Source organism: Alligator mississippiensis, chromosome 13 (assembly GCF_030867095.1).
Source record: "Alligator mississippiensis isolate rAllMis1 chromosome 13, rAllMis1, whole genome shotgun sequence".
Classification (NCBI taxonomy): Eukaryota; Metazoa; Chordata; order Crocodylia; family Alligatoridae; genus Alligator; species Alligator mississippiensis.
Genome location: NC_081836.1, coordinates 41,825,338 through 41,851,946, shown reverse-complemented (window position 1 = coordinate 41,851,946; position 26,609 = coordinate 41,825,338). Strand labels below are relative to the sequence as shown.

General features: G+C 44.9%; 1 protein-coding gene across 2 annotated transcripts in view; it reads right to left on the bottom strand.

Moving 5' to 3' along the window:
- Positions 1–5,152: 5,152 nt before the first annotated feature.
- CPPED1 (calcineurin like phosphoesterase domain containing 1) overlaps positions 5,153–26,609 on the bottom strand; it is a 107,452-nt gene continuing 85,995 nt past the window's right edge. For both annotated transcript variants that reach the window (XM_059716839.1, XM_014610683.3), the window contains exon 4: positions 5,153–8,186. In XM_059716839.1, the coding sequence (XP_059572822.1) occupies positions 7,954–8,186 (233 nt within the window). In that variant the 3' untranslated portion in view covers positions 5,153–7,953. The remainder of the gene's footprint in view (positions 8,187–26,609) is intronic.

Here is a 26,609-nt window from a genome sequence, read left to right as displayed (position 1 = left end):
TGGCACTGCCACTGTGACACCTCCTTTCCCCCTCTTTTTTTCCCCTCCCCGCTTCCTTTCCTGCCACCCAGGCCCAACAACAGCCACCATCATGACCCCCCACTTTGCCTCCCCCCCCCCATGCCCACCCAGGCCTGTGCAGCCTCCCTCTCTCTCCACTGCCTCCCACTCCCTGCTGGCTGTTGTCAGGGCCCCCTTCCTGCTCCCCGCCCTCTCCCTTCCTCCCCGCTGCCTGGCCCCTAACAACAGCCATCACTGTGACCCCACTTCACTTCCCCCCACTCCACTTCCCTCCTCCCCCCCTGCCCGCCGGCTGTTCTGGGGGACAGCCGAGATGGGCAGCGGAGGAGCGCCGTCACCATGACCCCCCCCCCCTTCACCCTCAGGCACGGAGGCGTGGGGAAGCCCTGCTGCTCAGGTGGCCGAGGCGTGTTTGCTGCTGCCACAAACGTCTCTGGCAGCGGCTCAAACTTAGGCCTGTGCAGGCCGGGTCTGCACAGCCAATTGCCACCCACCCTCTTGGCGGTGCATGCACAGTTGGCCAAAAGCATTACGGACAGACATGCAGACAGACTAAGTCCTTTCACAGATTTCATAGACATTAGGGCTGGAAGGGACCTTGGAAGATCATCAAGTCCAGCCCCCAGCCCGAAGGGCAGGAAGTCATCTGGGGTCATAGCATCCCAGCAAGATAAGCATCCAATTTTCTCTTGAAGGTGTGCAATGTAGGTGCTTGAACCACCTCCGATGGCAGGCTGTTCCACACCTTGGGGGCTCGGACAGTAAAGAAATTCTTCCTTATGTCCAGCCTGAAATGGTCTTGCAGTAGTTTATAAACGTTCGACCTTGTCATCCCTTGGGGCGCTCTGGTGAACAAACGGTTAGTTTATTATATTCGCATTATAATTAAATAAATGCAATGGCATAAATGTAATTTCATTGGGAATCCAAACTTGTCCAGTCACTGTGTAACATGTTAACAAGTGTTTCTTTTTTTTTTTTTTCAACCTTGCAGCATCAAAATGATTCCCTATTGTACCTTTTCCCTTATTTGTTCACTGTACCATGGGCACGTATGCTGGGTGGGAATCCTTTTGTAAAATTGTTATTTCTTTAGGAAATCCTTGATTCTATATTTACTGAGTTAAATGTCCATCAATTTCTTTCTTTGTTGATCGCCACACTTACTATTCATTCAATCAGTTTAAACTACTCATATGAATTTGAAGGCTTGCTTTAAATCTGCTTTAACCTGAGTATATTATTTTGGATAGCTGACTGCACTTTTGGGACAGATAGCTGGGATATTGCTGTATTGTGCCAAACAATCAAGTATAACATGTTTAAATTGGGGAAAGTGATGCCTTTATGGCAATAAAACCTTGATGTATAGAAGTTCTTTTGCTGTAGTGGCCATTGCACAGCACTAATTTCTGTCTGTCAGTGATATTACTGCTGTTGATGGAGACGGTTACTTTCACCACTACTAGTTTTAGAATCATAGAATAATAGAAAATTAGGGTTGGAAGGGACCTCAGAACATCATCTAGTCCAACCCCCTGCTCAAAGCAGGACTATCCCCAACTAGATCATCCCAGCAAATCTTTGTCTAGCTAAGTATTAACCTCCAAGGATGGAGATTCCACAACCTCTCTGGCTAACCTGTTCCAGTGCTTCACCACCCTCCTTGTGAGAGAATTTTTCTTAAAATCTAACCTAAGTTCCCTTGCTGCAACTTGAGCCCATTGCTCCTTGTTCTGTCATTTGCCAACACTGAGAACAGCCTAGCCCCAGCCTCTGTAGGCAAGATAATTGCCATTCACCACTGAGAACAGCTGAGCTCCTTTGTAACCACCCTTTGGGTAGTTGAAGGCTACAGTTAAATCCCCTCAGTCTTCTCTTCTCCAGACTAAATAAGCCCAGTTCCCTCAGTCTCTCCTCATAAGTTGCATGCCCCATGTGTGTTGCTCTCTGCTGGATTTTCTCCAATTTGTCCACATCTTTTCTGTAGTGGGAGGCCCAAAACTGGACACAGTCCTCCAGATGTGGCATCACCAGGGCAGAATAGGAGACAATCATTTCCCTTGATCTTCTGGCAACGCTACTATTGATGTAGCCCAGAATGCCGTTAACCTACTTCACAACAAAGGCACATTGTTGGGTCATATTCAGCTTACTGTTCACTATAACCCTTATTGGGCCCTTTTCTGCAGAGCTGTTAGCCAACCAGTCCCCAGCCTGTACCATGGGATTATTCCAGCCTAAGTGCATGACTGCCTTTCCTTTATTTCCAAAATAAAAATGTATTGGTCTTTGAATTATAGAGCAGTAAGGACTGACTTTGTGTGCTATAGGATTCCCAAAATGGCTTTGCTAAGCAGAGGAGCTTCCCAGCAACACTCTAGGTATGAACCCAGCAGTATTTTTGTGTGATCTGCCAGCCTGCCCCAGTTTGTGCAGCAGTAGAGGGATCAATGGACCAGGGCAGTCCTCCTGTTACTGCCCATGCTAGCTTCCAGACCTGATCACTTACTTGAGAACTTAAGTTTTAAAAGAAAACAACAAAAATTGCCTCTTCTCAGGTGTCTGTAACTGGAGTGCTGCAGCTGAGCCAGATGCTTGGAAGGGCTGCAATTGGTTTTGAATTTCATATTCAAATTATTCAAGTCAGATTATTCCCCAGTTTTAAGTGATTAAAGATTCAGCCCTTAATATCATCATTAAAGTGTCTGGGGTGATATACTAAGCACATCACGCTATTTCCATATTTTTAAACATACATATAAACCCAACAGCTTGCTTTTTGTATTGAGCTGGGTATTTAGAGAGGGATTTGAAGGAGAACAGGGTAGTAGTCTGGGGTTCTAGTCCCAGGAAGATTGTACTGATGGCCTGAGGGTTAAAAAAAAACATGTGGTAGCAGAAACAGGTATACCAACAAGTTGAGCATAACTTGCTACACAAACGGGGAGCCCTTGTATTTGCTTTACTCTAGTATAGTTTTATGAATGTATGTGAAAGATTCTCTAGAAGCCTGGCTTCCAACTCTAATACAGTATAGACTTTCATAGGCCATCTGGATAATGTCAAAATTCTTGAAGCTTCTTATACTTCACTAAATTGTGAACATTTTGTATTAGTAAAACTAAATAAAAAAACCTCTCACGTATTGGTGATATTCAAATAAAATCCAAATTTAACTATGGAATATTTGAGTAAGAGGCTAGCAAGGAATCCTGAATTTATTAGAAAAATCTACATGATCCTAAAAACTGAGTACTGCAGTTAAAAATGTGACTAAAAGAAAACCTTCAGTATCTTATAAAAACTAGGTATAAACATGTTTTTTTTTTTACAAGCGTGTTTACTGTAGTGTGCAAATTATAACAAAAACAATCTCGGTACCAGAGGACTGGACAGTTGCCAATGTGACAATATTTATAAAAGGTTCTAGAGGGAATGCAGGGAACTACAAGTCAGGGAGCCTAACTTTGGTTTCTGGAAAATTGGTAGAAACCATAATAAAAAAAATAATTGTTCAGCACATGGATGAACATGACTTGCTGGGCAGGAATCAATATGGCTTTGTCGAAGGGAAATCATGCCTCATCAACCTATTGGAGTTCTTTGAGTGTCAGTAAGAGGGGGATCAGGGTTATCTGGTTGAGCAACTAAATGGCAGATGAAATTCAATGCAGGTAAAGGATAAAGTAAGGGGTACACTGATATATCGGTTGTCTTTCAGACTGACACCGATAAAAGGAGAAATGACATCGGCTATCCACTTTGTTTGGTCATTGTAGCTGATAATTACAGTTATGTGTCTGGAGCGCCCTGGCAAGCATAGTCTGGTCCCTGTGCCCTGCTGCTGGCCTGAACCCATGGCAGACTACAGGTCCTGGTGAGCAGGGGGTGCAGTCACAGAGCGCCCTACTCAGCAGCAAAGCGACTCTTACCAGTTCCTGCTGCTGATGCCATGGCAACAACATGTGGTGCAGCAGGGCCCTGAGCACCAGGGCTGCGTGTGGGTGGGGTAAGGCACTGCACAAGGGACATTGCACTCCACCGGGCACCTTTGCAAAAGCAGCGTCTCCCTGGCAGCTGTGGGAGCTTGGCTGCATGGGGTACACCAGTGCTGAGGCAGCAGCATGCTCTGGAGCGCAAAACAAGCCTGGTGCCACTGTCTGCACAAGCGTCTCCCCCAGGATAATCAGCTGAGAAAATCTTTATCAGTGCACCCCTAGTATACAGTGATGCACCTGGGCAAAAATAACCCAAACTATACCTATACTATGATGGGCTCTCCATTAGCTTTTACCACACAAAAAGAGATCTGGAGTCATTTTAGATAGTTTGCTTAAAATCAACTCAGTGCTAAGCATCCATCACAAAGGCAAACAACGCTAGGAATTATTAAGAATAGCATTGTAAATAAAACTGAAAGTATTATGCCCCTTTATAAATCCATGTTGCGTCCACACCTTGAATACTGTGCCCAGTTCTGGTCCCCACACCTCAGAAAGGGCAACCAGGATTACTAATGGTACGGAGGGGCTTCCATATGAGGAGAGACTAAACAGGCAAGGCCTATTCAGTTTAGAAAAGAGATGGTTGAGGGGAGATATGATAAGAGTTTGCAAAACACTAAACGGTAAAGAGAAACTAAATAGGGATTTATTATTTACTCTCTCTGAATAAAAGAATTAGGTGGGGTCACAAAATGAAACTGGTAGGTAGTAAGTTCAGAACTAACAAAAATAATTTCTTTTTCACACAGTATGTAATTAAAGTGTCGAACTCATTGCCACCAGATGTTGTGGAAGCTGACAGTTTAGCCAGATTAAAAAAGGGAATGAACAAATTTTGGGAGGAAAGGGGTATAGTAGCAATTGAGCATGGGAATTAGGGATACAGCCTCTCCATTAAAACTTTCTAGACTTTAAATGTTGGAGGCTTCAAGTGAGAGAGGAACAGTGGAAAAAAACCCTGGTCATACTCAGTTCACACACGCTCCCCTTCATCATCCACTCTCTGCTACTGTGTGACACTAGACACTGGGCGAGACGGACCTATGGTCTGACTACATAAATAGCAATTCTTATGCTTTAAACAGTTAAAATGTTCTAAAAAATCACTACATACACAAAACCTGTAATATGAAGGAAACTTTTATTTTCCAATTGTAATTCAAAAGATTTACAGTGTTGTGAAATTTACTAGTGAGAAGACAATGAGAAACACATCTCTTGTAAAAAGCAAACTTGGAAGAAATGTTTATACAGCATGAATTAATGTTAAGAAGTGCTTACATAATTAAAATAATTTTGCATAAACCTATTTTTGTGCTGTATAATTCTACTTGTATATCAACGTAAATCTAAAATATATTTTTAAACAATATATATCCATATCAAAAAGCCATTAACTTTCTCATGTTTATGGAAAACACTTCTCTGTGTGGAGTTAATCTTGGCTCTCCCAAATTCCACCCAAACAATTTATAATTGCATCTTTTAATCAGTTTTTCTGCAAAATGTCTTACCCCTCTTCTTCTCCATATTCAAATGTATAATATAATGAGGCAACAGCAACTCCCCAGTTCTTCTAGCCAAATTACCATAGCATTAGGTAATACTAATGTCCCCCATAGCATTAAGATTAGAATGATGCACCTACAAATTTAAGCACAAGCAGTAAGGGGATAAGCCCTTAACTTGCTAGAAGCATTAATTATTAGCGAGGAAAAAGTTGCCCCAAGACAAAGTAGCTTAAAAAGGTACTTAGGTGACAGACAATTCATCTAGGCAACTAGTAGGATATTTCAAAGGCACAAAGCTGGTTAGGTGCCTGACGCATTGAAATTGATATGTTGACACTTTTACACTGAAGTATTGTTTTAAAATCTGTTTGTAGCACTGGTGAAGAACATTAGCTGTCAATTCTGAAGTGCTTCCTTGAAAATTATGAAAATGGTCATCTGAGCAAGAGTACTTAAGAGAGTATGAAATCTTTTTCTATTTCTTTTTTAACAAAAGAAAACACTTTCGAACTGCCTCTGTGACTAGTCTTGCCTTTTACAGCAACTTCATCTAATTAAAATGCTAAGTAAAAGAGACTGTTTGTAGGGCCAGTATAGCAATAGAAAAGCAAAGTGAACAGGAGTGAAAGCTTGGAATTCGAGAAAGTTAGACTGATATGTAGGAAGTAGGAACAAGTTCTGATCCAAAGCTCATTGAAGTTAATGGAAAGCCTATCAGTGGGTTTTGAATTGGCCCACATAGAGTAGGAACACGTTACATTTTTCTTGCTTGCTTTTTGGAGTATAACTAAGAGCTTAATAGTGAACATTAAGTATAGGTTCTGCTTTTCAGGTGTGGTTAACTAACCATCCAATTAAAGTAAAAGGTAGGCTCGAGTTTGACTTGTTTAATTTGCCACCTAGACACAACTGCTTTTAGTCTTAGATGCTATCAAGACTACTTGGCTATCAAACAACCTGATCCAAAAATAGAGTAGGAGTTTATCCTTAGAAGAGCTCTTCCCAATTTAAAAAAATCAATAGTGATGCCATTAGTTCTATTAGGGCGCTTGTACACATGACAGGGATTTAGTCCCCTAAACTGAAACGGTGGATTTTTAATTACAAGGATTAAAACCCCAGTTTTAATTTAGGGGCTTCTGTCGCTGATATAGTGAGGGGCCCAATCCTTTTTTTTCTTTTTCCCCCGCAGAGCCTACCCATGTCTCCTGTGGCGGGGGAGGGTGAGTTGCCAGTAGGCCCAGTGGCCCCTGAGCTTCCTTCCATGGTGGTGGCACCCGCTGGGGCCGTGTGGGTGGGTGACTAGCAGCGGGTGCTGCCCCAGCTCGGACAGCACCTGCCCACTAGCCACCCTCCCGGGCAGCCCCAGAAACTGCTGCTGTGGTGGAAGGAAAGACCAGGGCCCCCTGCAGCTCAGGTCCTGCCAGAAGCTCACCCCTTGGGCTTCCAGCACGCAGGCCTGGGGAAGAGTTAGATTCAGTTGGTGCAGCACCAATGCAGCTAGCACCCTGCCCAGGCAGCCCCAGAGGGTGTCACCACCATGGAGGGAAGGACCTCTCCCCCCTCACCAGCTCAGGGGCCCCTTGGCCTGGTGGCAGCTTGTGCAGGCGGGCTCCGCAGGGGAGGAAAAAAAGCGGCTAGGGGCCCGATCCTCCCCGCCCCCAACGAAGCCCCTGGGGCAAACTGCTGATGGGCCCTGAGCTGCTGGGGGGCCCAGTTCTTCTCTCCACTGTGGCGGTGCCCCCTGGGACTGCCAGTGTGCGGCTAGTGGGAGGGTGCTGCTAAGTTGGAGCAGTACCTGCCCACTAGCAGCCCACCTGGGCGGTTCCAGGGGGCACCACCGCTGTGGAAGGAAGGATGGGGGCCACCTGCAGCTCAGGGACTGCTGGGCCCACCAGCAGCTAGCCCCCCAGATGTGGGTGAGGCGGGCAGGCTCCACAAAAAAAAAAAAAAAAGGATTGGCCCCTCACCACTTCTGCCTTTAGCCTGCCTCTCCTGCAGGGGGGGGAGAGGGACGGACTTTCAGAAGGCTGCAGTGTTACAAATAGCTATGTTGCAAACTAAACTACATGCAGATGTGGTTTAGTTTGCAATGTAACAACCTAATTTAAATCATGAAAACCCCCTGCACATGTACAGAGTGACTCAATTAAAACTCAAAAACAGCCAATTTTTGTCACATGTACAAATGCCCTTATTTTTCATACAGTTGGTTTCATTCTCTAAGGTGTAACTATCTCCATACGCCATTCTGCTTTGTTGAATGGTAAGTCTAGAACTATCTGTGTATAATGATCACAAATCTGTATCTTCAGCCTATAGTAGTGTTTTTTCTGAACTTAAGTTTCTACCTTTTATATAATGTGAAATAAAAATACTCAAATTAAAAAAAAAGAAGAGCTCTAAGAAAACTGCTAATTTTGTTTAACCAGCAGATCCAGTAGATCCTTACCTATCCCTTGGTTACTCAGTTCATTTAAACTGTAGTATCTGTGAACAATGTCTTCCTCTGTGACAATGACCACTCTAAGCCCGTGAGTATCTTCTCCCAGCTGACATCCTATTGCTGATGAAACCACCATTTCTAGGCCTTTGTAGAATCCGCCAGCATTCTTATGGCAGTGGCCAGAAAACACAGCTTTAATGCCTGTTAAAGAAATACATAAAGGTTACAGCCTGCGCAGAAAATAGACATCAAAAGACAGAACCTGTTAATTTCTGAGACTCAGACAGCTACTATAACTGGAGAGAGAGCTATACATGGCCAGAATAGTTACAACTTCTTTTGTTTACCGTAACTTTTTCTTTTTAAGCTAGTGCATGGGTGCTCAACCTCTGGCCCTGTGGAGGCTGAATGCAGCCCCCAGAGCCTCAGAATCTAGCCTGCGGGGCTCCCCATGGTTTGGGAAGTGTGGTGGCGAGGGACCAGTGGCAGTTAATACTGCCACTCCTCCCTGCTACCAAAATTCCAAGCCCCACAGAGCAGGTCAGAGCTGGACCAAACCCCTCCCCTCCACACACTAGGTTGGGGCCAGGTTGTGTCCCCTTCTCCCTCCCTGTGGGGTCAGGCCACTCCTCCTTCCCTCCACCCAGCCAGGTTGGGGCTGGGCCACACCTCCTTCCTCCTACAAGGCCAGGCCAGGCCCCTTGCCCTGCACAGCTGGTTTGGGGCTGGGCCACCCCCCCTCTGCCCAGCCAGGTCTGAGCCAGGCCATGACCCCTTCATCCTGCAGAGCCAGGCCATGCCCTGTCCCACTGCAGGACTGAATCAGGACTCGACCAAGCCCCCTCCTCCTCTGAGGGGCCAGGTTGGGACCAGACAAAGCCCTTTTCCAGTGCGTGGCTGGATTGGGGTGGAGCTGCCCTCCTCCCCACTCTGTGCAGACAGATGGGGCCCTGCCAAACCTGCCCTATAAAGGGATTGGGCACTGGCCATCTGGCCAAAAAGGTTGAGCAGCACTGATCTAGTGGATTCAAAAATTGTGAAACTAAGAGGCAATAATTCACTTGATCTTGCATCTCAGTATGCAAATAAATATTAGTAACAGGATGGTCTTCAGATGCATACTCGTTGAGAATACTGAAGCCCCACCTCATTAAAATTCCATGGAAGATGCAAGGTATTTGCATGGTACTGCTTTGGTCAGAAACAGCAAACATTTAAGAGGAAGTTGATTTAGAGTTACAGAGGCTGTCAACAACAAGTAATTACCTAGAGGATAGAGTTTTTAGATCTGAGTTGAAAGTAAAAGACTCTGTGGCTCTATTTTCCAATTAATGTTTAGACAAGTTACGATAGGAGGACCCTGCCTATTCCAGGGATAGTGATTTTAAAGCAAAGTTAAAAGATATGTGATGAGAAGGCAGGCTGTAATCTTTTCTAGTGTATCTATCTTGGGCTACAGCACTTGTGGGTGATATCTGGAGTAAAATCAGGAAGAAATATCAAAGGCCTCTGGCAGAAGTTACACTTATTGCATGATTACAATATTAATCATGTGATAAAGATTTAACCAATTTATGGTGCCATAAAAAGACAAACCAGGTACAAAGATGTCCTGCGTTTAACGTGGAACACATTTCAGGCTGGTTTATATGGTGCTTTGAATGTGTGGCATGTTTTAAAATCAAGGCTTTTAAGTGCCAGGGCGCAAGGAGCTGGTGGTCAGCACCTGATCACTGGAACTGGAAATGGCGCAGCCTTGGACTCTTCATGCCAGGCTTCCTGCCTGTCAACAGTCATGAGACTGGGATCAGAAGAACTTTATGCATGATCCCCAAAATCCGTCAATATTGGCATATTATTGTGATCGAATCTAAGGGTCCTTCCTGGGCTGCCAGGTAAGTTTTGGTCCAAACACAAAGAAGCCAAATTTCAAAATACTGAGATTAAACGGAATGGCAAGATAAAATGGCCTTTGTCTTCTCAGCTCGACTGATTTACTTTCATGCCATAAGTTTAATCTTCTCAGTGACTCAGTAATGGGGATTGATTTGTATTATTACAAATTATCACTACATGGTAAGCCACCATTACAAACTGCGATTACTTACTACCATCTGCCACACATTCTGCTAAACAATGGCTGTCTTCTACTTCACCTAGTAAATCCTTTTGAGGTTTTCCTGGGATCAGAGAAAGTGAAACCATGACACACCAACCTGCAAGCTAATAACTTCTACTTTTTGTTCCACTCTATTCACAAAAGCAGGTGGGAGAGTTTAAACGTAGAAACTTGGTAGAAGTGTTATTCAACTGTGAATGGCTGCATTACTCTTGACTTGATCCTCAGATCTGAACTAGCAGATAGATTTGTCTTAATCTGTGCTTTATATAAGCAATTTAATGGATTTAGGCACATAATTTGGTAAGGTAGAATGAAGCCCATGTAAAAAGGTAAGCCTGTAATATCACAATACATTATACCATGGCAAAATTAATAACTTTACAATATAACAACATTGTTAACTGCCGTGCATTAGAATTGGAAGTAAAACCATAAGAGCAGGGCTGAGAAATGGGTTATTGCCCAGCTCTCACTACAGAGCGCTGGGCCAGATCTGTCAAACTGGGAGTGCATCTAAGTTTGTCAAAAGCAAGTAAGTGGCCTGGCTTCTCAGGAATGCTATTGCTTATTCTGAGTCACAGGAATATATTGCTTCTGCAAAACAGGTTACTTTATTTAGGTTAGTAGGCTGGGGCATTGCAGCACTTATTATTCTGATCTCTGGCCTGTAAGTTCAAATTTATTTCAGGCCAGTAGTAATCTAACATGACTATCAGTATAGGACTGTTTAGAGGACTGTGTTAAACTGTGTCCAGCAGTAGTGTAACTAAGGTGGAGTGACCAGGACAGCAGCTGCAAGTGCTGTACTCTGTGACTGAAGCAGAAAAAACAGCAGTTATCTATTCAGCCACACACCTACACTAGTGGCACAGCAACAGTCAGAAGTTATAGCTACCTCTGTGTGCCACGGCTGCCTTGGCCACCCAGCTATCTTGTTACACCTCTGGCATCCAATTCAGCTTGTAGTGGAGTGGGGTACATATATCATAATGAACGGTCTCCTTGCCTTCACATGGGATTCCTTTTGCCTGTGGTGGATGTGCCCTGCAACTAAGTAGCAGACTTTCTTCAAAATCTAATCATTTACCTGCAAATAAAATTACCCATGAACAAAAACAGCCCCCTGAAAGCAAAAATTTTGCCTCCATAATTTGTTCTCTATATATTAGCTGCTCAGCCATTCCACTCTAGTGCTTGGTGGATATCTTCTGGATAATTCAGATTCAGAAATGCGTTCAACTAAAGAGGGTTTAATCAAAAGCTTTCATATTACACTGTTCACCTCCCTGGTTGGTCTTAAAATGGTGCACATTTTACTCTGATAGGAAAACTGTGTTTATAAACAAGCTAGAAGGTGAAAAGAGCTGACACAGTCACTATAGCATCAGTAGTCTTCTGAATGTTAAAAGTTTTTACAAGAACTATCTGTGCTACACACTTCTATCTTACAATTCACAATTCTATCTGCTACAACTGTTCCAAAGAGGACTGTAGAAAATAGCATGATAACTTGAATATTAAATCTGCAGAAAGTATGAAAATGTCAATTTAGGTGGGTATGATGGCCAATTCAGGCAATATCTAACTTTTTTGTGAATGCCAATAAATGTGGCATGTAATTTAAACATGAATGCACTTTTACAGCTAATTACTGCTAATGTGCATTGCTTTCAAATTTAATGCAAATCACTTCGGATACACAATTTAGAAATGTGAACTGAGCATGAATAGCAGCTTTTCGCAAACAGCTTTAGCACAAGAAAAAACCAAACAATTGAATGCTTTTATTAAAAGCAGGCAGAAGTTCAAGATGGGGGGACAGACCCAGGGGACTCCCCTTCCCCTCCTATGACACCACTGCTGCGGTCTCCAGCTGAACTGGGGGGCAGGAGTAGAGTAACTCCTTCCCTGCTCCAGCCAGTGGCTATAGGAACAGCTATGGGGTACAGGTTCCTCCTACCAGGCCCTGCTCCTTGTGCCACCTCCTACCCCAGGTGCCTGCAGTGCCTGCTGGGGGCAGATGCTAGAAGGGTGAACCTGCACATAGACACCCTGTTCCTGGTTGAGCCTGGCTTCCTGCACAGCTGCTCCCTGAAGCCTACAGCCGGAGTGGGGCAGGAGAAGCTCTGGGTTTAAGTTGACTGCTTCCCTGCTAGATACCAATGACGCTGATGAACAGATTCAGCTTGATATTGTTAAAGCTGTAGCTGAAGAGAAGAATATTGAAAAAGCCATTTCTATGCACTTCAACTAAACCATAACTTAACTGAAAAAATAACGTAATAAAATCGTTTTTACCTACAGAAATTATTTCATTCTAAAAACTGTCTTTAATACCTATTGTTTAACATGCTCCAATGCAGGAGACTGTATGCTGGATTGTATTTTGAAAGAGTCATTAAAAAACCACCAACCAGGGCTACATTGAGGAGGCAAGAGTCACAGTGAAGTGTGAATACACTTTGAGCGGTAGCAGCTGGAAGCATTCTTTCTGCAGAGGATGCAGACACATCAACAGCCATGTTTGAAGCTTTTTTACCACAGCTTTAGGAGCAACTACCAAGCTGTACAGCTGCTGCTGAATATTAGCATGAGCATCTGGGAATGGGTCTTCAGATATGCCCTAACCTACGTGGGTGCCTCTGAATTATTTAGAGCACAACTGTGTGCTAGCAGACCCCTCACCTTGTGTTTAAAGCAGTGGAGGCCTGCTTGCCTTCCTTTTCTCCTTCGTGAGTTGACAGTGAATTCAGATCTTTTTGTATGCTGTACCTGCCATATCAGCTAAAGCCTGGCCCCAAGCATTCCAGATTGTTTGAAGATTTTGTCAATGGCAGGTACTGTAACATACAGGCTGTTTTCAGATTCTTGCATACTAATAAACGAGCATACTAAGAGAGTTCCAGAAAACTGTGGGGCACCTTTTTTGGTACCTGTTTTTCTATAATCCATTAACAGGCTTGCTGTCTTTCAAACACACAGACTCCTTTTGGTTTCTTGTAACCATCTGCCCCTCTAGTTTCACAATGTAGTGCAGCGGGTGGTATTGCAGAGAATGGAGTCCTCTCTGCTTCCTATAAGGACACTCTTTGAGGTATCTCCTGCCTTGAGAGACAAGAATAGAGTTTTACATAGTTTTTAACATCTCTTCCTTCTTTATTCTGGTAAGGGAAGGCATTTTTGCAGAATGAAGTCTGCAGGCAAACCTCCATTTGAGAGGCGGGCCCCTACATAGCAGGCCCAGAGACTACGTGAGAAGAACTCCTGCTTCATGGGTTGGCTGTAAAGTATTGTCCTTTCTCCTGCTACTCTAGAGCATTGTGGACCTCTTAAAGAGCTGGTTGTACAGAAACTTCACATTCATAGGCCCTGCTTACTCCGTGCTCAGGCCAAGGAAAAATTTGGCAGTAAGAGATGACTTCAGCAATGGTTTTAAGTTGGTGGGGTGGAAAAGCAGCTTTAGGACCTGGCAATTTTTGGAAGCACCAAGCCACATTCCTTTACTTCTCCATTCACGATGTCACCTGTATTTTCTCTGGGTGAAACACTGTGTTCAGTAATGCTCCTAGATCATGGAAAAGGTCAGTGAGAGGAGTGAGGACAAATGCATGGCCCAGGACTTCCTACTCCCTTCAGGTTGCCATGGGAACCAAAGATTTCTGGCCCAGTTGTTTTAGAACTTGGGAATTGCAACTATGAAGTACAACAGTAACCAGATATAGAACATGTGTGGTGCGTCTGTCAGCTACAAATGTCCTGATTATCATTAAAACTTCCAGAATCAAGAATCAAGTTCATCTTCTGCACCACTGAACAAGCTTAGAGGCCCCATCCGCTCCAAGGCAAATAGGCATCCCAGGAAGCTCATCAGAACAACTTGCTAGTTAGAAGCATTTACGGTGTTTTCATTGTACTCAAGACTCCCTGCTGGATCTGGTTTCCATTCTTGTGAGTAGAAGCAGGACCTGCATGGCTTATGGCACTTGAAAGCCAGACCAAGAAAGTAAACTAAACAAGAACATCCCATAAAAATCCTGAATTGGGCAGAGAGAAGTTTCCTATTCCTGGAACAGAAAACTGTGTTGATTTCTGCAGTGACCACTGGATATTGAAGGCCTTTCAGTACTCATTAAGGACAAGCCTCAGTTTTGCATGACTCACAGCATAAGGCATCTAAAGAGTAAAACTCCCTGGGCATATCCTGACGAGTGCACATGTGCAAACCACACATGCACTCATTTGCCATGCTGCTAATTTGCAGCGTGGGAGTTTTTTTTTTGACACCGGGAGATCCTGGTATCATAAAAAATGCCACTAAAAAAAAGCAGCATGGAGCACATGCACAAATATGTACTGCTGCTATTTGCCCCACGGGAAATGGACAGCCCTAAATATGCGCGCTCATTGAACATGCCCTCTATGTTTAAAAAAAGAGTGAAATACAGGTTAATGTACTCAACTGAAGTCAATGTTAATATATTGGACCATCCTATTCGTTACTTTTTAATATACAGCATTTTCTTTCTAATAATTAGGAAGTACTATTGTTTGGGAAAGTCTTCTCAAGCTTCCAATCTCAGACCTGTTTTTCCTTTTGTTTTGGATTTCCTGATTTAGGTTGGTTGTACTGTAACTAGCTCTAGATTGCAGAGGCTCAGCTTCTTAGGATGAGAAGGAGAAAAGCTTTGCTGCTAATTTACAAGTTCTCCTCCTTTTGAAGATAGGCACTTGGGCCCACTCCACAAACCCCAACTGTTAACTAAACCACTAAGGTACCTTGGTTTTACAGGCACCCTGAATTCTGCTTCTGGGCTCGATCGTATTACTTTTTTAGCCAACAAACAAAGGATATTGTGAGATGCCATCTGCTGCAAAGACCTCAAAACGCCATGGAAGCAAATTCCCTTGGCAGGAGCAGAGCCAAAAGAATGGGAGAATCAAAACAGCAGCCAGAGGATGATTCAACATCCTTTGTCCCAGGATTTACCAGGGAGACAGCTCATTTCAGAACAATTTCTGTGGCCTTCACACACTCCTGTTCCTCTGAAGAGATCAATGAGTACAGAACTTGTGCAGGTGGAACCTGTCATGCTTAGTATACTCTTCGTAGGAGGGAAAAAGTAGGCCTTAAATGTTTTGAAAGATGGTACAAAGTACATAAATTAGCCTCACAAGCCCCCTTCACTGTAGAAAATTTGCTACTGTATGTGCAATAAAACCTGTATAGGCTTTCCAATTTTAAAAGCCAAGTCTTATTTCAATGGCAAATCATTCTCCAGAAAATGGAGAATGAAATAATCAATATGATTGGCAAAATATAAGGCACTGAAGCCATCCTTATTCACTTTGAAAGGCCTGCCCTATTTCAGTTTTTGATCTCAATATGAATATTCTTTACTCAGTGCAATACACTACCCTCATACCTACCTAGGATAGAATTTGCATCTATAATTCAGTGTAATAAACTCCAAAAGACCGCTTCTCTGACTCAGTGATATGATTTGGAAAAACAGTTTAACAAATCATAATGTTTAGGAGAGCTTCCGTATACTTTCAGATTTTTTTTAAAAGGAAATGGTGGCCTATAAAAGTCCCATGCTGACTCCCTCAAAGATGCAGTAGAAAATAGTTTCTAAGTATCATGATTACAATAAGCCTACTGCAGATATTTTATGGTTGCTGCTGACTCAAATCCCGCGCCTGTCCTCACAAGGAGGTGCAATCAGTCCAGGCTATCAGCTATTCTATTAACATTTATTTTACATTAAACAAAATGATTTTGGGACTAGGGACTGGAACAGTTGGAGGAGGAAGTTCCAAACACTAAGGCCAAGATTCATGCTTCCTCCTCACACAGTGCATCTTACATTTTTTCTGTACAATGGCACATGCTCAAGAAGAGGGAGCACCCAGAATATCCCAGAACCTGATGGTGGAAGTGGAACATGGGGGTTTGAAGCCCCCTTGAGAGAGAAAAAAAATTCAAGCTAACTCTCCATTTCAGACTGTGTGAAGGAGGAAACTTCTGCTTGTTTTCAGGTTGCTCTGTGCTTGAAAGGGAAGTGATCCCTGATTGGTTCTTTAAAAGAAAGAACATAAGTGCCTACCTTCATGAGGACATACAAAAAACTAGAACTCTTGGTTCCAAAATGATACCTTTTATTAGACCAACTGGGAACTCACAAGAAAATTGTCCTTTTCTGCAAGCTTTTGGGATCAAAGCCCCTTCGTCAGGCTCTGGGAAAAGTATAGATGGTACAAGATGGTAAAAAGTCCCCATAGGTAGGAAATTCATAAGAGTGTTCAGGGTTGCAGATCCTGAGGGTATAGTGGAGCCTGCTACAGTCCTGACTAAGGCCCCTAAGGAACAGGATATAAAAGCCACCTCCCATGCACTAAATATTTCTTCATGGTTGGCTGTAAATGGGTCACAGCCTGGTGTGCTGGCTGTTTTGGATCCCAGGTTGATCCATCTAATTATCCCCAGGCCCTGTGCAGGAGACAGGGTGTTCTAAGATTTAGTTTGGTACTCAGGCACCAAAAGTTAAGTCTTGCATCGTTTAATTTTCAAGTGCTTCAATCCTTCATTTAATCTGGTCCTAAGGCACTGAAGGACTTTAGGTGCCTCCATGTTTAGGGGGCTGCTTAACAGCATCTAAATCACTGGTTCTCAACCTTTTTTGGACTTGTGGCACCCTCGACACTCAAGGCACCCCTTGAAAAAGGCCAGCTCTTAGCTTCATGTGATTCTTCTGTTGCAAAAAACTCAGGAAGACCACAACAGGTCAGAATGTTTTCAACACTGAAGACGCTTATTTGAAATCCTTGGCCACGTCTGCACCAGCGTGGACGTTTGGTTCCCCAGGAACAGTTAGCAGCAGGACACCTTGTGCCACTGCTACTTGTCCCTGGAGAATGCCTGTACCATGCGCCCTCTGATGTGCAGCAAGTTACCCTGGGTGGGGTTGGGAAGGTTGGGGCTAGCACACAGATGGCCCTAGCAGCCTTACTTGGGGTCCTGGGTGGCTCCTGGGGCTGTAGCAATGGTGATCCTGCCATGCAGAGCCTGGCCAGCAGCTGGAGCATGACTCCAGCTGGCCAGGCTCTGGTATTGAGTGGCGTCTGTTGTCCCATGTGTGCCGCTCCACTTTTTTTGGGCATTTTTTTTTGACCCCTGGATATCCAGGGGTCAACCTCCCCCCCCACCCCAGGCTGCTCCCCTGCAGCATGGAGAATGGCTGAATGTGTGGTATGTGGCATTGCACACGTGTCTGCAGCGCCACATACCGCATGGCCATGCTCTTTTGGACATGGCCCTTGGGTTTGTCTCATGAATCATGTTTGCACAGCTAACAGCCCTAACATTCTGTGCCATCTTACATCACCCTTGAAAGGATCTCAAGGCACCCCACAACTGAGAATCATTGGCCTAAATGTTAAATTTAGCCATGTGTGACTGGTGCTAGAACTGATCATATAGAATTTTTTTTGGCAGATGTGCCACAAATTAGGCTTGTATCCTCACCAAGTGTCACCTCAATCCCTTTCCCTTACCTGATCAGCTGCTCTGCTTTCAGCTTCCTAATCTGTGATCCCTGGCCAAACCACTGCTTTGCTTTCTCCTTCCTGCCCTGCACTCCCTGCCTGATCTGATCCTCTACTTTCTGCTCCTAGCCCTATCTGCCACTGTGCTACCTATCCCCTCCCAATCTACTGCGGGTCACATACACCCAGGCTCCCCGTGCCTCGTGTGGCACCCATGCTGCAGGTTGGCCACCCCTGGTGTAAAACATCCTGATTAGTTGCTGTCAACTGAGATAGGAAGAGACAGTTTTCCTCTATTATGGCAGCATTAAGTCTACACAAAAAATATTTTAATCTTTTCTTCAGCTGGAGCAGAACTGCTCTAGGAATTACATGCCAGTGCAGCCCTCCCTGTTATTGTCACTTTTCTCAGTTCCTCTCCACAATTCTGCAGAGTGAAAAGCATTATTTCAAATTTTGATGTTCTTTTCCTAATATTTTATGGAAAAGTTGCTATCAAAACTGTAGGGAGATGTAAACCTTTACATCAATATCTATTTCTTAACTTAGTAAGGGAAATGATCTCCATCTCCAGCCAGAAGATTTCTGGTGTTCCTAAAATGGCATCTTATTGCCTTCCGTATAATCCTGTGCTTTGAAAGAAAGAAAAGGGCAATGACCAGACTAAACCAACCAACAGAAAAAGAAAAAAAGAAAAGAAAAAAAGAAAAGAAAAGAATTCTGTTACAGTTAATTGGAAGGAGAAGTAAGAGAAGATATGAAGGCAGTGAAAATAGTGCAGAAAGTTGCAGTCTGACAGACAACTTTAGGCTTGCTTTGCTCTGCCATGAAGCACGTTTAATTTATGTTGATGATGCTAATCTGAATTATTTACATTTATCCTCGACTGATCTAGGAAGTCCCTAAGTATAGAACTGAAATGGTGTGGGCACCACTGCCTGAATATATTTGGGAAATCCAATGACAGGCTTTTAATGCACTGTAATATTTTTGGCCATTTTCAATGGAATTATTTTTTAAAACTTCAATGCCGGCCTGAGGGAAAGTCTGAGAAAGGGGCTTATTTAACTACACAAGATCCAGGGAAGTAGGTAGTGCCTAGCATGTGTAGTATAATAGTACATACTTTTCTTCAACTACCTTCTGGAGTTCAGGGTAGGGTCTTGGTATGTTGCATGTTCTGACTAAATAGCAATTAACTGCATGGATAAGCAGAATGATCCTGGACATTTCTGCTGCTGTTCTGAAATAAAGTGGGTTATGGACAGTTGATCCTAGTGCTGGCCCCTGCTGCCAGGCTCTTTCCATTTTTAATCAATGTCAGTCTAATACAATGCTTTTATGCAAATACATAAACTGTCAGGCAAGTCCACATCACAATCTAGGATTCCCCCACACATGCTTGTCACTGTGCTTACTAAGCTTAATTCTCTTTCCAATTAAATACACCCCTTTACTTTTTCACCCTCTGACCCTGTGAATTTTGCACTTGTCCCATAGAGCAGCCTAGAAAGGGTAGAGGGAATCTACACCTCTTCCCTTCTCCTCCCCACCAGGCTACTCAGGCTAGCCCACAGTTTGGTGGTTAGTGCAGTCTCTCTGGGAAATGGGAGAATTAAAATCAGTCCTTCCTGGGGAAGGGGTGCCTGTAACCTAGATGTCATTTCCTGGACAAGTGCTTTAAGTACTGGGCAGAAGGTGCACTGTGGCTGGTCCTCTGCTTCCAACAGATGCAAGGCATGCAAAGTGCAAGGAATTAAGGACTTGAGCAGAGTTGAGTTGTCAGCTCTAGTGACCTGGCTTGCAGCAAAGCTTAGACTGGAGCAAGGCACTGAGGTGGTCAATGTGGGTTGCTTCTGAGCATATAGAGTAGCCCAACTTTAGAAACCTACTGATCCTTTCATGCCAAAATGAAGGCACCTAATACATCCAAATGGCCAGGCAGTTTTGTGGCTGCTGAGAAGTACTGATTTAGTTTACTTTTGAAACATTGAGCCCAAAATCTACTTGAGTCCAATTTAAAGTTGATTTGGTCAAAGGATTACATTTACAAATAGCCTGCTTGCTAGCTTTGGGGGCAGTTTAAGTTGACAGGGGACTAATTACTGTCATTTAGAGTTCTATTTCTGGACTTAACCAAAAGTGCTCCAGTCTTGATAATGCAGCCCATCTAAGCACTACATAAACATCTGCAAGCCAAACTTTCCATTGACTATCTTGCCTGGGGGGCTCAACCTAGCACAAGCTGTAAAAACAGGCCCACAGACCAGGTGTCACTCAGATGCAAATTCCACTGACTGGCTGCGTGCTTGAGAATTAGGCACTGTAAGTGCTTGACATTTTCTGTGGATCTATTCTCTACAGGCGCAGCACCACTTCATGTCAGGCCCTTGTGGTATTTTATGTCTACTTCAGGCACCCACATTTGAAAACTTTGGCCAAAAATTGCACATGGTTGTTGAAAATACCAGACAGCTCTGAGTACTAACTTTTACATAGTTGTATTAATGTGCATTACATCTTGAACAAAGAAACAGAAAGAGGTCACTGCTATATATTAGAGGTCTAAACGATGCAGCCTTGTTCTTCAATAGTGCACTTTTTTGTATTCACTCAACTCCACTCCAATTATTTTTGTTAGCATTAGAAGCCAATCTGAATCAGTCAATGCAATAATACTAAGATGACAAGCAGGCAATTTACTTTGCTCTTGCTTTTGATCTTGAGCATAAAAAGAATCTTAAGATGTGTAATGCACTCAAATTTAATGTATTCACTTAGAATGTTTGCCTAAAGTAGTACTGTCAAATTATTATTTTAAAACACCTTCTAAATGCTATTGGAAAAGAACAATGCATTTTGTCCAGGAAGGCACCATTTAATGCCCAGATTCAAGGTATGCATGGGTAAGTTAATGCAATTTTGTGGAGTTTGCTTTGCGTAAAAGACCATGGTGCTGCTGGCTATGTGAGAGAAAATATTGTAACTAAAGCAGTGGATGGTAGTTAATCCTTAGTATTACATGCAGGGCACTGATTTCTGAACTGGCAGTTGGTAGAACCTCTGTACAAAGGGAGTACAAAAACACTCTAACCACTGTACAAATAAATGTCTAAGCATTGGCACCCTTACAAGTTTATATTTTACAAGACTACTGTAATGCAAAGCAATTTAGATTTAAAGGTTAATCAAGAAGGTCTTACTGTACCTGTTAACAAACAACAGGATCTATTACCACAATCCATTAGTTGCACCTAATAGATTATTCATAAAAAAGGCAAGTAACTATAGTGCTCAGGAAAATAATGGATTAAATGCACTGACTAGAGGTAGGAATGTTGCAGCTAGATGCTGTATACATTTGCCTGCCGACACTCCCACTAATCCTGAGCTGAAAAAAACAAGTTTATCTAGTTTTTAAAACTGTACTGCTTGGTATAATACCAGAACACCTTGCACAAAGTAAATAAGCAGTGACAGATCTGCAAACCCATTTTATGATCCTCTGGCTCTCTCCCCAAGCTGTGTTTTTGTTAGAACATTTCTACTTGTCATTCTGTTTTTTTCCCCTTAACCTAAGAAGCAGAATCAGAAGCACGAGAACATGTGTAAGGAGCATACACTGAATGGGACGGTGTTATTATTCAGTCTGGTTCAGCCTTGTTCACCAAGCTCTATACTGAGTCCTGCAATGCTGGGTGTTCGTGCTCGAAGCTTCCCTTGCTCCAAGTAGGCTGCATCACTAATTTTTTCTTTAGCCTTCCTTGCATAGAGACTGTATCCAGGAAGTATCTGTCATGCCTTGGAAATGGGATCTTGTGGCCCAGTTGTCATAAGCCCTAAGGGCCTGTACCGATCCCCTTCCCACCCACACTGGGCATGTCTACACGAGACATTTACTGTGGAGCCACCTAATTAGCTCCACAGTAAACATTTCCATGTCTGCATGTGCAACCCTATTAGGGCACACAGAACTAATAAACTGTGCAGCAGGTTAGTACTTGTAAATACAACTACTATCCTGCTGCTGAGTGTTTTAGTGCGTTGTAACACATGTGCAAGACACAAATCCGGCTGGCTAGAGCACAAGGGTGCTTCAGTGTGTGGGTTGCCTGCTGGCTAGCTCTGTACTGAAGCACCCTCATGCTCCAGCCAACCCCTCCACAACACGTTGAGCAGTGCAGAAGCAGCCCCGATCTAGCAGGCTAACCCCAGGGCCACCTACCAGCCGGGGATGATGAGACCCAGCTCAATGTGCTGCGGTTCCAGGCACACATTCAAATACAGTGCCCAGGAGCAATAAACTCCAGAGTTTATTGCTTTGGATTAGTTGCATGTGTAGATGCACCCACTGGTAGCTTAAGTGCACCCTTTCTCAAAAGGTCTGATTTTAAGACGTCGAGGGGGTAAGGTAACTAGTAGGGTGAAAGTGCTAGACTTTAGGAAAGCTGATTTCAATGAACTCAGGCAATTAGTCAAGGACGCACTGCAGAGTAGGAGATTTGAAGAGATGGAAGCCCAAGAAGGGTGGCTGTGCCTTAAGGAAACGATCCTTCGGGCACAATGCAAGACAATCCCCGAGTGAGGCAAAAGAGGGAAAGGGGCCAGGAGGCTTCCCTGGCTGACCAGAGAAATCCAGAACAGCCTAAGGGACAAAAGGGGAGCACATAAAAAGTGAAAACAGGGAGAGATCACCAAAGATGAATATACCTCCTCTGCTCGTGCTTGTAGGGAGGCAGTTAGACGGGCCAAAGCTACCATGGAGCTGAGGATGGCAACCCAAGTAAAAGACAACAAGAAATTGTTTTTTAGATATATAGGGAGTAAAAGGAAGGCCCAGGGAGGAATAGGACCCCTGCTAAATGGGCAGAAACAATTGGTGACAGACAGGGGGGACAAGGCTGAACTCCTCAACGAGTTCTTTGCCTCAGTGTTCCTAAGTGAGGGGCAAGACAAGTCTCTCACTGGGGTTGTAGAGAGGCAGCAGCAAGGCGCCAGACTTCTACGTGTAGACCCTGAAATGGTGCAGAGTCATTTGGAAGAACTGGATGCCTTTAAGTCGGCAGGCCCGGATGAGCTCTATCCAAGGGTGCTGAAGGCACTGGCCGACATCATTGCAGAGCCACTGGCGGGAATATTTGAAAGCTCGTGGCGCACGGGCCAAGTCCCGGAGGACTGGAAAAGGGCCAATGTGGTCCCCATTTTCAAAAAGGGGAGGAAGGAGGACCTGGGCAACTATAGACCTGTCAGTCTCACCTCCATCCTTGGCAAAGTCTTTGAAAAAATTATCAAGGCTCACATTTGTGAGAGCCCGACAGGACAAATTATGCTGAGGGGAAACCAGCATGGGTTCATGGCAGGCAGATCGTGCCTGACCAATCTAGTCTCTTTCTATGACCAGGTTACGAAACGCCTGGACACAGGAGAAGGGGTGGATGTCGTATACTTAGACTTCAGGAAGGCCTTCGATACGGTATCCCACCACATACTGGTGAACAAGTTAAGAGGCTGTGACTTGGATGACTACACAGTCCGGTGGGTGGCGAATTGGCTGGAGGGTTGCACCCAGAGAGTCGTGGTGGATGGGTCGGTTTCGACCTGGAAGGGTGTGGGCAGTGCGGTCCCGCAGGGCTCGGTCCTTGGACCGATACTCTTTAATGTCTTCATCAGTGACTTGGACGAGGGAGTGAAATGTACTCTGTCCAACTTTGCAGATGACACAAAGCTATGGGGAGATGTGGACATGCCGGAGGGCAGGGAACAGCTGCAAGCAGACCTGGACAAGATGGACAAGTGGGCAGAAAACAACAGAATGCAGTTCAACAAGGAGAAATGCAAAGTGCTGCACCTAGGGAGGAAGAATGTCCAGCACACCTACAGCCTAGGGAATGACCTGCTGGGTAGCACAGAAGTGGAAAGGGATCTTGGAGTCCTAGTGGACTCCAAGATGAACATGAATCGGCAGTGTGACGAAGCCATCAAAAAAGCCAATGGCACTTTATCGTGCATCAGCAGATGCATGACGAATAGGTCCAAGGAGGTGATACTTCCCCTCTATCGGGCGCTGGTCAGACCGCAGTTGGAGTACTGCGTGCAATTCTGGGCACCGCAATTCAAGAGGGATGCGGATAACCTGGAGAGAGTCCAGAGAAGGGCCACTCGTATGGTTAAAGGCCTGCAGACCAAGCCCTACGAGGAGAGACTAGAGAAACTGGATCTTTTCAGCCTCCGCAAGAGAAGGTTGAGAGGCGACATTGTGGCTGCCTATAAGTTCATCACGGGGGCACAGAAGGGAATTGGTGAGTATTTATTCACCAAGGCGCCCCCGGGGGTTACAAGAAATAATGGCCACAAGCTAGCAGAGAGCAGATTTAGATTGGACATTAGAAAGAACTTCTTCACAGTTCGAGTGGCCAGGGTCTGGAACGGGCTCCCAAGGGAGGTGGTGCTCTCCCCTACCCTGGGGGTCTTCAAGAGGAGGTTAGATGAGCATCTAGCTGGGGTCATCTAGACCCAGCACTCTTTCCTGCTTATGCAGGGGGTCGGACTCGATGATCTATTGAGGTCCCTTCCAACCCTAACATCTATGAATCTATAAAGGCATTCAAGATAGGAGATAGTGGAAGCAGATAGACTTTGTAAGAAACAATCACTCATCTTTAGCTGGTGCAAAAAGGAACAAAACAATAAAAATACCATACGAGTTTGTCTACCTCTTTTATCACTCTTGAGTATTTTTGTGCTTAGTCCTGGAACCTCCTTCTGCTATCTTGTACATAGCTGCTTCTCCAAACCATGGAGCTGATCAGTTTCTTTCCTTCCCTGACTTTGCTTCCACAGAAGCTCATGCTGGCTGGCTGGCTCTCTCTCTCGCAAAGTGGCTTTTATAATGTCAGTCCCTCTTGTAAGGTAATCAAAACACTCCCCATTGTGAGCAGTGCCTGAATTGTACTGTAGAGCAGGGGTTCTCAATCCCCGGGCTGCAGCCCGGTACCAAGGCCTGGTGCATGGTCAGCTGCCAGACCAGAAGTGGCTGTGGACCAGCAAACCAGGGCCCGCAGAGTAGGGCGGAGAGGCTGTGGCTCCTTCTGCAGGGCCCATGGCAGCACAGGGTTTGGTTTCCCCCCCACCGCTGGGCTGTGGTTTCCCGGGCCGTGGCATAAAAACTTTGGGAACCCTTACCCTAAAATTCAGATTAAGAAAAAAAGGGGGTCAGGAGGTTATCCTAGGTGGTAGTCATTTATCTGTTCAAGGATGCTTGAGTTAAAAGGACAATCAAAGTTGAATTAAACTCCATTACTAGCTTTTTGTCAGGTGTAAACATGTCTCATGTTGCCTAGAAAAACTTTATCTCAGTGGCTAAGTACAGAGAGTCAAAGAGCCCGAGGCAGAATCTACTCAATCTAGGGTGCTTTCTTTAAGCTGTGTAGGTTGAACTGACATTCAGTTTTCAATTGGGAAAGGCAGGGGGAGGCCTGCATGGACCAGGCCAGAGCACATCTCCTAGACTGCTGGCCATTGCCAACCCATCCAAGTGTCCCCAGCTGGCTCCTCGGTACATGCCCCCAATCCCCTGCTGACTCCCACCTTGGGGGAGCCTCCCCCTCAGGAGATTTCCCCCAGCCTGGGTTTCCCAGCCCAGGCAGCCCTGGGGAGCTGAGGGGAACTCCCCCCCCTCTCCCGCCCCAGACCCCGATTGCTGCCACAGGAGGGAGGAAGAAGTCCTCTGTGCCGGGTGCCTGCCCATGCAGCTCAGCATGGGGGCACTGGGGAGCCCCTGCCTGGAGGGGGTTCCCCCCACTCCAACCCAGGGTCCCCCAGTGCCAGGGAACTGAGGAGAATTTGTCCCCTCCTGAGCCCCAGAGACAAATGCCTTAGCCACTGTGAGTCTCACGGATGGCCCAGGGTAGCCTCAGCAAATGCAGGGAAATTCCTCTACTCCCTTGCAATGGGTTTTGCCTCAAGTTCACTGCAGCTGAGGCAAAACTGGCTGTGGAAGAGCAGGAGAATTTCTTTCCACTCCCTGAGACTCACAAGGACTACGGCAAGCAGCTCTGGGGTTTAGGAGGAGAATTCCCCCTCAGCTCCCTGGGACTGCCCTGGGCTGGGGCGGGGGGAAACCCCCCAAGGTACAGGCTCTCTGGCAACCCCATGCTGGGCTGCACGGGCAGGCACCCAGCCCACAGGACTCCTCCCTCTGCCCTGTAGCAGCTGCTGAAGCAATCAGCATCTGGGAAGGGGGAGGGGTGGCCAAGGGTCAAAAACTCCCACCACAGGGGCTTTTCCTCCCCCACATGCTCTGTAGACCCTGGCTAGGGAGGTCTAGGAGTCTGGTCCATTGCTTCCTCACCCCTGTCCCTATGGGGTGACAGATGCAGGCAGGAAGTAGGCTAAGGAGCAGAGGGGCGAGGTAGTCCCTGCTCCACTGGAGCAGACAGTATAGTCTAGGGCTGCAAAGCACCCTGGGATGCTGGGGGACTGTGAGTTAACTTGAACCAGGAAGGGATCTGGGACAGAAGTCTCATAAACCAGTTTGAGCTAAATCAGTTAAGTCTAATATTACATCCAACCAACCTGACCTTAAATCAGTTTGGGCCATTTTGAAAGCAGTTTATGTGCACTGAACTTCTGTTCTGTTACAGATTTAAACCAGTTTCCAATCACTTAAACCAGTTTACGTTTAACTTCTGTCTCTAGTTAATATGAAGGCAGAAGACACCAGAGAAGGAAACCAACCACATTCGAAATGGAATATGAAGTCTAACACACATACCTATTGGCCACATATGGACAGATTCTCCAAATCGTTGCAGAAGGCTATATTAAATAGGTGGCACTGCATTTTATATTGTTGCCTTCAGCTGTCCTTACAGGAAACTGCCTTTTCTAGAACTACTGAAGGTTCATCATCACAGAGGAACATAGATATAACTTCCACTGATCCAAGCTCAGAATAT